General features: G+C 38.3%; 2 protein-coding genes across 2 annotated transcripts; both read right to left on the bottom strand.

Annotated features, from left to right (window-relative positions):
- On the bottom strand, nucleotides 1–10,952 carry LOC105449102. The gene is made up of 3 exons (XM_011688102.1): nucleotides 10,896–10,952; nucleotides 9,725–9,923; nucleotides 1–1,050 (listed from the first exon to the last, which is right to left on the bottom strand). The coding sequence occupies exons 1-3, from the start codon at nucleotides 10,950–10,952 to the stop codon at nucleotides 749–751; spliced, it is 558 nt and encodes a 185-aa protein (XP_011686404.1). The 3' UTR covers nucleotides 1–748.
- Nucleotides 10,953–15,145: 4,193 nt separating this feature from the next.
- Nucleotides 15,146–16,655, bottom strand: LOC105448808 (40S ribosomal protein S7-like). Its single transcript, XM_011687586.1, has 5 exons — nucleotides 16,548–16,655; nucleotides 15,994–16,164; nucleotides 15,725–15,906; nucleotides 15,344–15,494; nucleotides 15,146–15,256 (listed from the first exon to the last, which is right to left on the bottom strand). The coding sequence occupies exons 2-5, from the start codon at nucleotides 16,162–16,164 to the stop codon at nucleotides 15,179–15,181; spliced, it is 582 nt and encodes a 193-aa protein (XP_011685888.1). The 5' UTR covers nucleotides 16,548–16,655; the 3' UTR covers nucleotides 15,146–15,178.

The raw sequence follows: 16,655 nt of genomic DNA, 5'->3' as shown, positions 1-16,655 counted from the left end.
GAGGTAACCGCGTGTTCCCAAAGTGGCGTCGCGTGACTGCACGCGCTGTGACTGACGTTTTTTTTTTTTCGCGTAATTTTCCAATGATTTTCGGAGAATTTTCGTCGATAGTGTTACTATCATTAGTATTAGTATCGTTGGCTGCGAGGGTGAAAAGTGACGTCGGCGTTTTGTTTCTTTTCTTTTCTTTTTGAAGTAATAATAATAGTGATAGTAAATGTGTGACGTTTCCAGGTGTGTGCTGGCTGTTTTTGACGATGCTCCAGGTGTGTTGCGTTGAAAGTGTTTTCGTTGCTTTCAGCTCTGCCGGTCCGGCGAGAACGGCAGGTGCGGCCTCCGCCGCGATCAGGAGGATTCCTGAGTGTCCGAAAATTGTTTTCGCGCTGGAGATCGTGCCGGAATCGAGCCGTCTGGACGAGTAGATGTTCTAGCCGAGAACGGACGGTGGTTGGTCCAACGAAAAACAAATTGCCTGCTTTCGGTCTTGAGGTCGGAAGTGGTTTCGTTCGGTACTGGAGAAGTTCGCGGAGCTTTGTGCACGCCATCGAGGATGTCTCGTTCGAAGGCGCGGTTTTCGACAGTGTGCAAGACAAAATCATTAATATCCTCAGGCTCGCCGGGTAGACACGGGTGAAAGCCTGTTTCCCTTTTTCCCCCCCTCTTGTTTGCGAAATTGCGGTAACTTCAACAAATGATGCGCGATAATTGCGATAAAATCCAACAAATCCCGTAGATGCAATGAATATAATTAGACAGCCTGGTGGATTGAAGTAGAATCGTTGTCGCGATCGTCGCTCTTGAATCCCGATGATCTGCCACGATCATCTGGGGCGCGAGATCGCGCCGGATACATTATCCTTATCCGTTTCGGCTCCTCGCCGGATAGCTGGCCGCCGCCTGACGCCGCCGGTTTCCAGCCGCACCCGCTGATTTTGATCCTCCCGCGCCGTCCCGTCGGCTGATTGATGCCGTGATTGATGCCCTGATTGCCCTTGATTGCTGCTGGCGCTGCTGCTGCCTCGTTTTCCCGGGCCGTCCGAGTGGTGAAACCTGGAAGGGTGTGAGCGTTAGCTACGAAACAAAATTTAAAAAAAAAACACACAAGGGCCGGTTGTTCACGTTTTTCCGTGCGCGTTGAAACTCTAATCTAATCGATTTCTACCAAATGCTCTTATTCAATGAACGCTAAACAATGTGATCCCTTTGAGATTTCGAATAGTACTAGTGGTTCGAGAAGTGTGCGTGTGCGGTCGTCGTCAAGCGTCGTTTTTTTTTTTTTTTAAAGACACCGAAAGCCCCTTCTCCACTGTTTGTGCTGTTTTTGATTTGGCAAAATTCGCGAACGCCTTGTACGTCTCTTGGCCTACCGACGAGTTTCCATGGGTGAAGAATTTCGATCAATTTCGAACTGTACAGGCGTATTCTTCATGAAGTTGCAGTGGTGGTGGATGATGAGATGATATTTTTTTAGATTAACTTCCTTTTTGTTTCACGTAGGCATAATTTGCATTTTGTTCGGAAAGTACTTCGCGACGCTTAACTTTAACGGTGAATTTATACTGTATTCCGGAAAATTTTGCTGTGTTATGTAGAAAATTTGGTCTATTTTTTTCTTTGAAATTTTGAATTAGATTGAGAATCAACATGTCACGGATTGGCAAATATCGTTCTTGATAATTTTACTTTCAGTTTTTCATAATGTAATGTTTCACTTAATCTTGATTTCTTCGTGAACAGTGGGTGATAAATTAGTATTTGTATATACATTGATTTTTAATGTGCTAAATTTTATTCTTATTTTTGATTGTCACTGACAGCCGTAATAATGGTCCAAATATCAAGAGAAAAAAGCTATTTTTCTAGTACATTTTACATACGTTTGGCTCTATAAATAGTTTTTAAAACTTTGAATTCTGCATCGAAATGACGGACAACTTTTCCGGATTTTGTACTGATCGAATGAATTTCTGCTCATGCTTTTGCGTTTACCAAACAGGCCTTCTGAAAGTCTGTCTGCCGTAAATTCGTGTATACTCGATTTCTTAGAGCAATTCGGTCAATCATCCGATAGATATACGATCACCCCGAAGAACGATATTGTACAAGCACTTTTATCTTGTGAACGTAGTTTGGCGTTTATTATACTTCGATTTTTACAAACATAAATGTAGCGTTTTCAAATGAATCTTATTTTTATCTCGGCCAGCGTGAAAGATCTCTTTTGATTGTCGTTTTATTTGCGAAACTTTATTCTGACCTCTTTTCTAAAAGGACTCGTATCGCGTAGATAGCCAAGAAACATGCAGATTTTTAAGGGTCACAACATATCCGCGCGGTGTTATCGACGAGTCCGAAAAATATTCTCGATAATTAAACGATGGATTCGTTGACAAAGCGTGTCCGTTTCCTATTAGCTACACTCTTTTTACTCTTCCTACGTTGGAGTTGAGCGATTATCTGGATTTTGACTCGACGTCTCGCTGCGAAGATTTGGAAACTCCTCGGGGGAATATCTTGCAGTAGCGCGATTACGTTGAAATGAATCGATAGATCGCGTCGACGAACCGAGATTCAAGTGATTTTGAAGAATAAAAATTCTACAAGTGTGTCAGATTCACGTTTCTTCCATCTTCCTTTTTTTCCCCCGGAAAGAGTAATTGTTTAAGAGAGCACAAGCTGTTTTAATTCTCATGATTGTAACGTGAATTTCGCAAGAAATTTTTCGGACGCTCGTACGGTGCGGCTCCCGTGTTGAAAAAGAAAATCTCAAAGTTTTTTTTCGTATTCGCGGCACACTTTTATACCGCTTATACCACGATCACACACGAAACGTATGCATGATTAATGCGCGCTACTTTTGCGAGCAGCTGGTAGCAGCCTGCGGTCTCGAATATATGGAGCGCGTATGATTTCGCATATAGTGATCGGCGTCGACAATATGTCAATTATACTCGCGCTTCGGCGGGGACGACGGACGGACGGGAGGGAGGGCGGAGGGATCGAGAGGACACGAGCGTGGAAAGTGTAGCTGAGAGGAGCCAGAAGCAGAAGCGAGAGACTGCTCAAAAAGAACCTTCGACTCGGTTTCCCTGTGTGTACAACCGGAACAACCGGCCCCCGGAAAGGCCGGAGAGCACAAAAAGAGGGCGAAGCGTGAATCGTGGAAGAGAAGCGTGGCCGCAAAGAGAAGGAAGACAAAGAAGTCGTGCTGGCTGTATATATATATGTATGTACTGCTGGATGCAAGATGCTGGACCGTGGGACTTGCGAGGCATTATGAGTTAGTTAGCCCCTTTTTACAGGTTTCTCTCTCTTCCCTGGGAACGCGCGTAAATCACGAAACGCGAGGGGCGGCGGCGCGAGGGGGGGGGGAGGGGTTTGAACGGGAGCGAGGTGACGAAAATACCTTTGTATTACACGGATGCAGAAGGGCCGGGTTATATACGCGGTGCGTATATGAGGGAACTCTCTTTAAAGCGAAACTTTTTTTTTCTTCTTTTTGTGGCTCGTTAGATTCTCGAAGGCCGCGCGACAATGCTAAAGCCGTGGCTCTTTGTTACGCGAGAGTCCGGCCTGCTTCGCGTTTTGATGGTCCGGAATCTTTTCTTCCGCTAACGATCGCGTGGTGTTTTTTTTTCTTTTCTTTTTTCCTTTTGGCGTTCTCGTTTGCGCGCGTTTTGGCGTTCGTTCAGATCGTTAGAGTGGTCTCTTGACGTGGTTTCGACGACTGATCTTTGTCGAACTTTGTTTAACGCAGGAAATTAACTTGAGCATCGAATTATAGCTCGGTATGTATATACGTTACGTGACTGCGACGGTCGATTTCACGGATTTTCGGGCTCGCGTGAAACTGATGATGAAGCGATAATCGAGTATTCCATTCGTGGAACATTTCGCCTAAAAATCATGTCTCCTTGATCGATCGCGATTTCTACAATTCTGTGACACGTCTTTCTCGTAATTTGCTGTCGAGATTTTGCAATTTTGCAGTTGAAGAAAACCGGTAGTGGTCGACAATTCGTCTCGCGAGATTATTTCCTCGATACTGATTGCGATACATCAACTAAATTGTCAATTTTCGCGTATATCTTCTTTCGGAAAACGAAACGGATTCGCCCGGTCGTTTTATGATTTTTGGTCAAGCATATCACGGAAATCCAAAGATATTTTGTACTCGTCTGAAGCAATCAGAATTATTTTTGAACCCTTAATAAGCCGTGATATTAGATTCGAGAATTCTGATTTTGATATTAGTGAAACCATCTTTGAAAAAAACGGAGGGAATCCTTTCTTTTTGTAGCATATCATTTAAAGCAACATTTAATCATTTCTATTTATTTCTGTTGTAGTTATTGCTATAATTTCTTGATGTTTTGAAAAATGTTTTCTTACAAACGTGATTTTAAATTTAAACTTCACTCGAAAATGTTCAGTCTCTGTACTTTTTTGTTCTTTCTTGAAGTCCTTCATATTCTTCAAATAAATCGAGTCAATTCTGAAGTATTGCCGTATTCGAAAATTCGAATTTTCTTTTTAAAACAGTTACAAAGATAAATTTTTTCTGTTTTCTCATTGAAACAATGGGAATTATTTTTGAAATGGCAATAGTATTGGTAACCAATTTTTAAAAGGCCAGAAGAATCGTTTATGGACCAAAATGTAATTACCATTATTTCACTTATTGTTCTATTGTAAGTATTCACGTATTTCAAATATGTCATTTTATTAAGCGCGATCGTAATTTTATTCACCGGAGTATGTCATTAACATTAACTAATACAGTACGATGAGAAATTGGCGGGATGTAGCGTGTACCAAAAAAAAATAAATGCTATACTGGTTCGACTGTTAAATAAATTAGAACTATTCAAATAGATAAAGATGCCTTAATTCTATTTGAAGAAACCAATTTTACATACGCGTTTCCCCGTAATGTAACCGATTTCAGAAAAGTATCGTAACACGAAAATTCGAGAGGAGATAACACATTTATATTACTTTCACGTATATGACAGTCGGGAGTCTTGCTAAAATGCGGTGAATTTTCAAGCTCGAAACAGAGTAAGTTTTTTTTATCATTGCGTACGGACGAATCTGTACTTTTGTCATACATTCTCATCGGTTGTAAGCAAATCCAGTTAGATGTCAGGATCGAATAGATTGTGGGAATTGATGCTATATGTCGCAATTTATGTGTGTGCCCGACGTTTTCAGTAATGATACCCTCTTTTGGACATGGAAACCCATTAAAAAAATCAATTCTTGCGTATTCCAATGTATTCGGTGACCGAATCAATGCAGTGCTTATACGGGTTACGTGTGTGCCGATACGATCGACATGCTCTTTGCTCTTCCGGCGTAAGTACGGGGGAACAGAAAACCGATCCCCCTCGCATTGATTGAATATGCGAACAGGTGATGAAACAATTTTGCCCGAACGGCATAATTTCCTCTGCAGCGATATCTTGATAGCGTTAAATGTTTTCATTTATTTCAGTTGTTCAGATAATTTTCCGTATTGCCAATATTATTACATTAGTTGTTTTGCAATTTTGCTACGAAGCTTATATAACTTTAATGTAAAGACTATATAATTATTGATTTTTGTTGTAAAATTTCTCTGAAATATTTTCTCTTTTATTGGATTGATTTCTCATTCGACTGATTTTCTTGGCTATTTTATCTGAAGTAAGAATAGTTTTCTAGAACATCAAAAATATAATTTTGTTTTGATTTTCTCAATACTGCTGCTGAAAAAGGATATTTCTCTTATTTAGTATTTTCTGAAGTTGTTTCCTTTATGCCATGTTTGAGCAAGTGATTCACCAAGAACTTTATATTAAACATATTACACGTATTATGGCAAGTATTACATTTCATCTTATGATCTGATATGCTCAATTCGAAATGTTGCGATCTGTTTTGAAATTTGAATACAATATATTATTTTTGCTGAATTGACAATCTATTGTTTCGGAATAATATGATGTAGGAAATTATATTTTGATCCAGAAAATTATATCTTTACAGCTTGATATTGAACTGCCAAATAACAGATTAATCTAACAGTTGATATTTAATTTACATGGATTTAATTAAGTAATAATTATTTGCCAAAAAAAACTTATATTTGTTATGTACGTTATTAACGAGCTAAATGTTAAAAATTCGGCTTTCATAATTTTATTACAAAAATTTTTCGGTCAGTCTTACTGCTTGTAATAAGAAATTGTGTGGATATCAGTTTCTTTATTATTTTTTTCTTTTAGAAAATGGAAAATTGTTAATTATTAAAGGTCTGGTCGAAATACTCGCCAAATGCAATCAATAAAATAAACCGTAAAATTTTTGCAGCATGTCAGAAATGAAACATTAGCTCTGGTAAATTTTGCTGATATCATACGCTTACGTCATATATTGGAAACCTGAGTAAACAAATTTTTTTAAATGCCTGTTATATAATTCGATATTTTCTCAGATGCATTTATTTTATGGATTTAGTAAAGATTTAGATCTACTTGCTTTTTTCTGTACAAATAAAATATCAGTTCGAACATTGTACTTTCTTTTAGATTACGATAATGAATTTTCTGCTTTACTTACTATTATAAAAAAAAACCTTATTATAAATACTTTCTTCGGTTTTCTATCTTGTTTTTAACTGTATTTTAATATAGTTCACTTGCAATTATCGACAATCATTTCCAGGATATTATTAATACAAATCGAGTTCTATTTTGTTTAAGTTTTGCATAATATCAAGAATGACAATCCCTATTTCATGCGAAAAGTCTATATATGTTTATTATATTGAAATATGTAGCGTTCAAAATTCAACTAATTATTTTGCTAATTATTCTTCCAGATGCAGCCATAAATTTGAAGGTTCTAATGATGTTACTATTTTTCTTGGTCCACTGTTTTACCGTTTATTTGTCCAGATAATATGATTTTGTGATCCGTGAAAAAGATCTTGTTTTTGTATCCATTAATTCAAACATCTTTTTGAATTTATTTTCTTTTACGAAGCATGTATCTTGAAAAGTGTTTGTTTTAAAATTGGGATTGTGAAACGTGCGCTAATCAAATTCGTTTTAACATACAATAATATCGATTATCTGAATGTTGCCTAAGATTGATTATGCAAAATGAGCATGCCGTTGATAACAGCAGAGAAGATTATGTAATCATGTAGTAAACCAATCAAACAAATATATTATTATCGTCATCACTATTATCGGTGAAGCTTGAAACAAATTTCTGTTGAGTCACTGTTAATCAAAAATGCATAATCGATTAATTAATCTTTAGAATACTATAATTTTCGTACTTCAAACTATTTTATCGGAAATTGACATATCATTGTTCCAAATCGTTCACATACATAAATTGTTATTTTATCGTATATTTATACATTCTCGTCTGCATGCTTTCTGTTTCGTTAAAATATCACTGCATTGATTCACTACAAATTTCTTAGCAATAACAAATTTAAACAACTTTCAATGGCAATTCTTGGCAACCGAAATTCACATTAATCGTAAAGCTGTTGTGAGTGTAATGTTCTCATAGCAAACGATTGCTTTCGAATTTGTGCGACAAATGTTCTCAGCTTGAGATTGAACGGCAATTTTAACGGGACGATGAGTTGATACAATGTGGGAAAGAATTTTTTACGTGGATTGCTTCGGAATGTTCGATTGTGTCGATGTCGATGTCATTTTCGATTATGTCGCGTTCGGAACTAAGTGTAAAGGAGAAATTTTCACCTGCTTGAATCTGCACATTTTTTTTAATTGAAACTTAATCCCGCGCTATATTATATTACGATGTTAAATCACAAAAATTTCGATAAACGACACCTTTTCGCGTGAAGGCTTTCACGGTTATCTCCGTGTCACTTTACGATGAGGTGTACCGGTGTAACTTTTGACGGGACATGACGTTAGTTATGTTCAACGGGATGCAAAGGTGTCTACGCATGCAGATTTATTGCGGGGGTTTATTAAGCAGCGTGAAATGAAAGATTATAGATCAGAAGATTCTAGCGAGTCGGTACAGAAACAGCAGCTTGAAACCTTGAGAGTTTTAATTTACGCGCACACACACATGATGTGTCAGTTTAATCGCATGCATTCCAAGTCGGTTTACACAAAAAATAAATTAACACTGATGGATCTGTACATCTAATTGTTGATCTACGATCTGACTGTTTGAAAGATCGCACGCTCTTACGGGCGCTCTATATGAACGCGCGTAAACGCGCGCGATTAACAGCAACTGAAAAAAAAACGTTCTGAAAATCTACAGGTGCAGGTGAGAAGCATGTGAGCGTGATATCACTACTCGCAGAATCTCGAAACGAAGATCATCCAAATGATTTTTCAGTATCATTCCAGCGAGTGGCAAATCATACTTGAACGATACTTCGGAAAATTTGGATCAATCTGCCGCGTTATATCGACTTAGTTAATCCATGAAGATTTCACGAAACGTTTTCTCGCGAAAAAGTCATTCCGCGCTGTGTATATCGGCTGTGTATATATATAACGTAATCGGTAAAGGTCTCAACGGACGCGCGTGCGTGAGTAGTGATAACGCCGTTAACAGGAGAAGCGGTTTGAGGAGAGCGACCTACTTTTTTTTTTCCTTTTTTTTTCGACGAGTACAAATTTCGAAGGATCCACTATTACACACAAGGAGAGCAATTTGATCAGACGTGAGAGAGGATGGAATAAAAAAGCAGACAGAACTTTCGAACACAACGGCGAAAAAAGAGGAGTGGATAAGAGACGAGCAAATTTCAAGTCACATTTTGGGGGGGAGGGATATTAGTGCCTGGATAGAGTAGGTCCGAATGATCAATGCGCGCGTAACTTCGGAATTTCGATCGTAGATTCACGCTATTCTGTCTCGCGAAAAAAAAAATCTCATTACCTCAAGACACCTCCGTCGCGATTAAAATTCACGTTATGTCTCTCGGCACGTTATGTCTCGTGGCGGTTTAATTCTCTCTCGTTTTTAGCAATTTGACCGTTTTTTCTACCTGCCCGAAAATTTTCACCGGTATAGAGTACTATCTGACAAAATCAGAACACCATGGAAAAGGAAGAGAGAACTGCAACATCTCTGACATCGCGCGAACATGCGATAATTAGTCGCGCGATTAAAATTAAACAAACGTGCGTCATGCTTTTTCGGAATTCAATTCGAATCTCTCGTTATGTAAATTTTTGGAAGCGAGCAAATCCAATCGCTTCTGGTGTTCTCATTTCACGATGAATACTGTATAATTAATCGGCTGTCTCATTCGCGAAAAATTAAGCGAATCGAGAAATTCGAACTTTTAGAATTTCAACTTTGAAGACATCGATATACGTTCGTCTGTTTCAAAAATACGTGGCGTGGCAAAATTACAAATTAAATTTTCCATAATGATTGCCTGTAAACGTACTTTTTTTTTCCGAGCGAATGTTATTATAGACGCGTTAATAGAACGCGAACGTATTTAGTTTTCTTTTTGGAGGGCAAAGTACGACTCGCCCAATTTTCCGCGCGTGACAGTCGATCGCTATTTGGGAAGAAGTGCAAATTTCCGGCTTCACGAGGCAGAACGTCGAAGATCCGCGGGGCCGAAAACCAGATTTTAGACGACTTTTAGCGTAGTCTATCGAAGCACCAAGATCACGTGCTAGCCAGGACAAAAACCCGAAACTATACTCACCATCGTGGGTGGGTAGCTCCGATTGGATCTGCGACAGAAAAAATGGCGATCGCTGGTTAGAGATGACTACAGCTTGACTTCCTTCTCCGCTCCTCTCCTCTCGTCTTCGACCCCTACGGGATCTCCCTCGACCGTGACCGGGGTGGTCGAGCGGTCGAAGAAGCCGGGACCTCCTCTCCGCACCGTTGACCGTGATGCTCTGAGGTCACTGCAGGCCGAGCGGGCCCTTATATACTTCGCCTAGGCCCTTCCTTCGTTTGCACGCGGTGGTTGATGGGGGCCCTTCAGGGGAGGCTCCTGGGAAAACGGTTTCGGCGCAACGCTCCTTTTCAGATCCGTCCCGCTCCCCCTCGCTGCTTCATCTTTCCCCCCCGTCGTCGTCGAAGGGGAAAAGAGATCACGAGACGAGACGCGAAGAAGATCCTTGCTCCCGAACACGTTTGCTCCTTACCTGTTTCTGCAACGTAACGTGCGCGACGTGGTCGGTTTCCTCTCCCGAGGTTTCTCCACCGAGGGGTGCTGCTCGCCCCCCTGAAAATCCCGAAGGAGGGCGAACGGGCCCAGGTGCCGGCGGAAAGATATACCGAGAACTTTCGGGAACTTTTCTGCCAAATAGGATCTCGCTTTGCGAGATGGTAAATTCGAAATACAGCGCGTACGAAGAATATCTCCAGGTGTCCACAAGTTGTTTAGAAGTGCGATTTATCTGGTTCGTTTGTCTTGTTAGAATTAAAAGACAAGAACAACGAGAAGAGAAATAAAATTTCCTAGCGAAATGACATCAGAATCTCTGGTCTTTAAATCACCTTTAATTTTTATATGTATTTATATCAAAAATTAAAGGAATCATATTCTGAGTAATACGAAAGAAATATATTTGTTGCAATTAACTAACCAGATATCAAATATATAAATACATATAAAAATTGAAGGCGATTTACATAAAATACATATAAAATTAAAGATGATTTAAAGGCCAGAGATTGTGATGTCATTCCACCAGGAAATTCTATTTCTTTTCTCACTCTTGTTGCCTTTTAACAAGACAAGCGAACCAAATAAATCTCACTTCTGAACAACTTCTGGACTACTTCTATAAAATACATATAAAATTAAAGCTGATTTAAAGGCCAGATATTTCGATATCATTCCGCTAGAAAATTCTATTTACGCTCTTTCCGCTCTTCTTGTCTTTTAATTCTAACAAGACAAGGGAATCAAATACCATAGTATTAAATTTATATTTATATCTATTCACAGCATTGATCGAGCTATTTTAAATTACTGATTTAAATCGCCCCCATCACGCAGGCCTTTTCACATCTTCTTTTCCACCAGCTTGATTTGCCAGATTTTAAATAATTACCGATATCACAAACATAAAGCGAAACGTAAATGCCATTTTTTATTTAAAACGACGCAACTTTGATGCGACTGTTATTCTTCAACCGTTACGCGCATCCCCTTTGCACGATGACGCAGGAGTTACCGGTTTAACGTTCGTGTGTCACGGCAGCTAAATCGATTTCCTCTTTTACATATCTCAACGATTTCTTTAACCCTTTAATAATAGCCGCGGATCCAGTTATGTGAGTCTCATCCGTTGACCGTTTCTCGCAGAGACCGTTCCTTTATCTCTCCCCTTCTTGAACTTTTCACCAACGGTACGTTGGCACGTATGACTCGTACAATGTACACAAAAAGAGAGAAAAATCTCTTTGAGACAACTTGTGTGAGATAATATTTTATTAAACTTTCCCACAAATGTTATTAAAGCCTTCTGATCAGACAGTTGCGTCAGTAAAATGGCCAGTAAAAAAGTAGTGTTGCCGAATAATTTGATAAATAAATCTTTTATACCGTTTATTATATATAAATCTATTTAGTTCATATTTAATCAATTATTTCGTCTTTTCTTTCCTCACTTATTGCATATCTAACTTATCTTTTCTTCCCGTTAAATTAATCTTCGTTTTTATTCCATAATTCTTCAACGTGTTATTCCATCGTGCTCTAGAATTTATATTTTTCTTTGACATCTATAAGTATGTATAATATAAATTAAAGTAAATTATATAAATAATGAAATAAATATACATATATAATTTAAATTATTATTATATAAATAATTTAATTAATATGCATATTTATTTTCTTGTGCGTCCATCACTGTGTGCAAATAATTATACAGACGTTACAGAAATACAAATCCCGCTGTCTTGGGAAAGTTTTAGCAAGCTGTGCATTGATGCATCTGAAGCGATCCACCCTGTCGATCAGGGTGCTGATTTTTGAGAACATCGACACGCGCTACCCGCAGCACACGATATGCCCCCGATGGGAATTGATTCGTCGACTATTCACGCAAGATCGACGTGAATCATTCGGCAAAAACAGTTAAATGAATTCTCGTCGACGCGCCGCGTTAACTATGCGGGTACCAACTAGCCGCTGGGGGAGATTACCGGGGTAGATAATTAGTTAATGACTCCCGCTACTCTGATCTTTTTCAGCATGCTCGCCACGGTACGGCGATCAATTTGTTTTATTGTTGTATTCCAGAGTTCCTTCATGACAAAACTTTGTCTATCAAGCGAACAGTTTTATATATTATGTATTTAAAATAAATTAATAGAGACGGGATCTTTTATAAAGATAAATAAATCCTGAAATAACAATGTAGATAGAAATGCTTTTGAAATGAAAAAAATAATCATTCTGTCACAAAGTAACTTCCATTTACGATATTAATTTATAATCGAGGACCTTTAAAAGGAAAATATTGGAAATATAACGGAGATAGTGCAGGTGAAAATTTAGATGTGGAGATTAAAAATTTTGCAATCTTTAAAAATACTAATCTTCCTTTTTTCCAGTTTACGCATTACTTCTGCCTTGTGTTTATATTTTTTCTGTGTTTCTTGGTCCGATCTACAATTTAAAGAGCTGTAGAGCAAAGAGATTCGCACGCAGTATTTAAAGAGTACGTATTGCACGCATGAACGAAAACCCTAAAATCCTTGTCATCGTTTTTAATTTAATGTGAAAATACATTTGTGACGGAAGCTGTTTAAGTTTAAAGGGACTTTTAAAAATTTCTTTTCGACATTATACAATTTTTGCGAGTTCACCGACCTTTAATTCTTTAAATTACCACGTTCTTTCTTCCTTTTTCTTTGAGCAATAACTTAATTTTAAATACTTGTCACGATCCACGGATTACCGTATTGCCGCGATTACTCGTTATTTCCGATAAGGCAGATGGCCGGAAATGTAGTCCAGTTTCCCGATGCGGCACGGGTAGTTATTTATGCAACACTCAGTGCGCGACCCGAGGGGCGGCCGCCGAATCTGAGGTGGGAAACAGTGCTTCGGCATTTTTGCATCCCCCTTGCATTCTCACGCGAGCGCCGATACGAATGAAAGGCTACCTGTGCGAGAGTATCATTTTTCAGACAGGTACGCACGTGTATACGACTCGTTTATTTTCATCGATTTGATCGTGACCATGTTGTTAGTAATGAACAAGGTACGTTATGTAACGACTTTGACAATTATTGCCTTCCCTTGTTAAAGTAAATTTACACGTATTTGCTGCGCAGATATATGTTTAGTAACGCGTCGCGATTATATTTAAGGAATAAAAAATTCCAAATAAAATGCATGGCAACAAGCAATTATTGCAATTAATAATAAAAGGATGTATTATTATGAATTATTAATTTATAATGCACTTGTAAGTTGTATTCTAATGCTGTTGATTAAAAACCTCTTACAATTAAATACGGAACTATAAACGTCCATCGTTTGACTTTGTTTACCAAATTATAATTTTAATATAATTTTAATTAAATAAAAATATGTACATCCTCAAGCAATGTAATCTCTCTTTCCGTCGCACATTTCTACATAAAAATATCTCTTTATAAACTATAAATTATTAATTTGATAAATTATCTCTTTCTAAATTCTGATAATCTTTTATAAATTTGCAAATGTTTATTTTGTTCGAATTGATTAGCAAAGATTAATGCCGCTTCTCTCGGTTCCTCTGTGACAACGCGGAGAGATGAAAAATTCGCGAGTTTTTTTGAGAATTCATAGCTTATTTCGCCTGTCGTGCAGTGAATTCGAAGGGAGAGCACGTTATTCCTTGAACCCTTCGACCTCCCGACCCCCTCCGGCCTTCCTGACCCTGATCCAGACTACGGGTGCTATTGCACAGTCGCTTGGTTTCGTACATTTCTATACTCACATCTGCCTTATGTTCTCACGCTATTTTCCTTCCAGCTTAGAGTAGCTCCGCCGAGTAACGGCGATGAGCTTTGTTATCGAGATACAAGGGGTTAAGCCGATGTCCAGAAAATAAAAGAATTTATTTATTCCTCTCTTTTATCGTATCAAAAAAACCTTCAGTTTTAAATATATTTTCTCAATTAGTCGGATATATTGATATTTCCAATATTAAATTTTAAAGAATTATGGAATTATTTTGAAAACATGTTCAAATGTATATACTCTATACGTTTAATTATATAAAATTTTTTAATTTTTTTGGCGTTCAAATCTGTTTTCCGTACATTTATTTTATGTACAGACTAGTAGCTTTTTCATTCTATTTCGACAGGTTCCAGAAATCGGTCAATTATAATTAAAGGCGAGGAAGATTCGGTGTCAATTTATTTTTATATATGCACATCAATGGAAAATTTTATCTTTCGGAAGTAATAAATAAGAAAATATTATAAATAAGGTATATAATAAAAAAAATCTGAAAGCGATAGCAGGAAAGATATTATTTTCCAAATCAATATGATAAAAATCAGTAATTGTACCTACAAAAAATTGCAAGTGATAAAGACCCGCAAGTTTTTTTTCCTTTAGATTTTATTTCGATTTGTGTTCTATATTCATGTTGGGGCTATTAAATAAATATAGATGAATAAAATGTTAAATCGTAGATAAATAATTATCTACGATTACGGTAAAAATCGACCGACACGAAGGAAATTCTTTCACATATTCATTTTTGTGATAGTACGATAATAAGAAATGTACAAAATTTTTGCATGAATCAATAAAAAAATTGCTGTTTTCATTAATTATTAGGAAGACTATTTTTGCTATAAATTAAAAATATTTGTATTAAAATATAATAAATAAATAAAAATAAATATATGAAAAACTACGTTCTAAAAAATATATTTTATTTGATCAACGTATAATTTCACGATTTTCACTTATGAAAGCTTTAGTTAATGTGGCTAATGGATTAAAAATTTTAAAATTCATCTTTAAAAAAATATTTGAAACTGGGAAAGAACTTTTCTGGATAAATTTTCATAGATAGCAAATAATTAGTTCAAACAAGGAACAAGGAAATGAGAGATGATGCGAAAAAATTAATATGAGTATAACAAATACCTTGGTTCAAATGTTTTCATATTTAATAAATCATACATAAGACTCAGGAAACTCGAATGTTACGTCTCGTCCAGTCAGCTGTTTGTACACTGAGGCGAAAGTATCGACCTGTCGAAAGATGAATTAAAATTATTACAACGCTAGAAAGATAAATAGAATTCTATGCAGACAAAATAGGAAACTCAATAAATATACCTTGTGCTCAATATTCGTTTGTTCATTTTTGTCCAAATGAACTTTGATAACTTGCGAGCCGTCAAGCTTCACACGAATTCGTTTGCCTACAATCTCTACGGGGTAGACAATATCCTCCAGCAAAGCGTCGTACACCGAAGTCAACGTACGACTATAACAAACAACAGAATATGCAAGATGCAGTCAGAATTCAAGATATTATATATGATAATGCCATATTGAAATTGAAAATGGATATTAAAATAACTCGGTATTTATAGATAAACAAAATAGTAATAACGCAATAATTATTGACGTAATTAAATTACACCTGTTCATGTCAGATGCAAATGTATTATGACATTGAATATTATGAGTATTGTGACATTTTAGTTTCCTTACCTTCTAGGACGCTTCTGCTTGTTCTTCGTACGCGTCTTTCTCGTCGGCTTCGGCAAGATTTTCCGTTCGCCGACGAACATTACGTGCTTGCCGGAGAACTTCTTCTCCAACTCGCGTACCAACCTCGTCTGGACCTTTTGGAAAGCCTTGAGTTTCGGCATCGGTACGTATATGATGATCGACTGCGGAGAACACAATTGCAGCTCAGCACAGCACGTCGCTGTCAGGGTTTTAAGCGAGAGGAGCTAGCGAGGAATCAAGGTTTATACCTTCTTATTGTTTGTCTCCAGCTCCTTCGCCTTGGTGATGGTGAGTTCCCTTAAATGCGACTTCAGGTCGCTGTTCATCTCCAGTTCCAGGAGAGCGTTGGAGATGCTCGTCTCGAACGGGTCGGGCTCCGCGCCGCCGCTTTTAATTATTTTTGCGTTAGCGGTGAACATCTGAAAGAAAAAACGATTGTGAGGTTAGGACATTGTTTACGAGTGCCGTTCGCACGTCCGCGCGAGATGCCCGTCGGGACGGCGTCGCGTAACGGCGCCGTACTCCAGCGCGGACTCCGGAATCCGTCCTCCGACGCGGGAAAACGATAATCGTCGGTGGCGCGGAAGCGTGGGACGATCCGCACGATGCCGACGAACGCGAGGGTTCGGCGGAGAGCGCGGCGGCCGGCGAAATCCGTCGTAATCGCGCCGCGGGCGCGCGATCGGGGAAACGCATCGATCGTCTCGCGTATCGCGAACTCCGCGGCATCGCGGGGCAGAATCTCATGCGTCGTTGTACATTAAAAAAGGCCGCGAAGCCAATACGCTTGAGAAATGCCCACCTTGTCCACCTGGCCTACCACGTGAAAGAGAGGTTAGGAGAGGACCCGTGATAGCGGGACAACTAGTACGGCGAGTCCTCGTGCGTTTTTCCACGAGTCGCTGGTATC

The sequence above is a fragment of the Wasmannia auropunctata genome, unplaced genomic scaffold, assembly GCF_000956235.1.
Source record: "Wasmannia auropunctata unplaced genomic scaffold, wasmannia.A_1.0 LD336078.1, whole genome shotgun sequence".
Taxonomy (NCBI): domain Eukaryota; kingdom Metazoa; phylum Arthropoda; class Insecta; order Hymenoptera; family Formicidae; genus Wasmannia; species Wasmannia auropunctata.
Note: the sequence above shows the minus strand (reverse complement) of the source record. Positions and strands in the feature narration are given on the sequence as shown.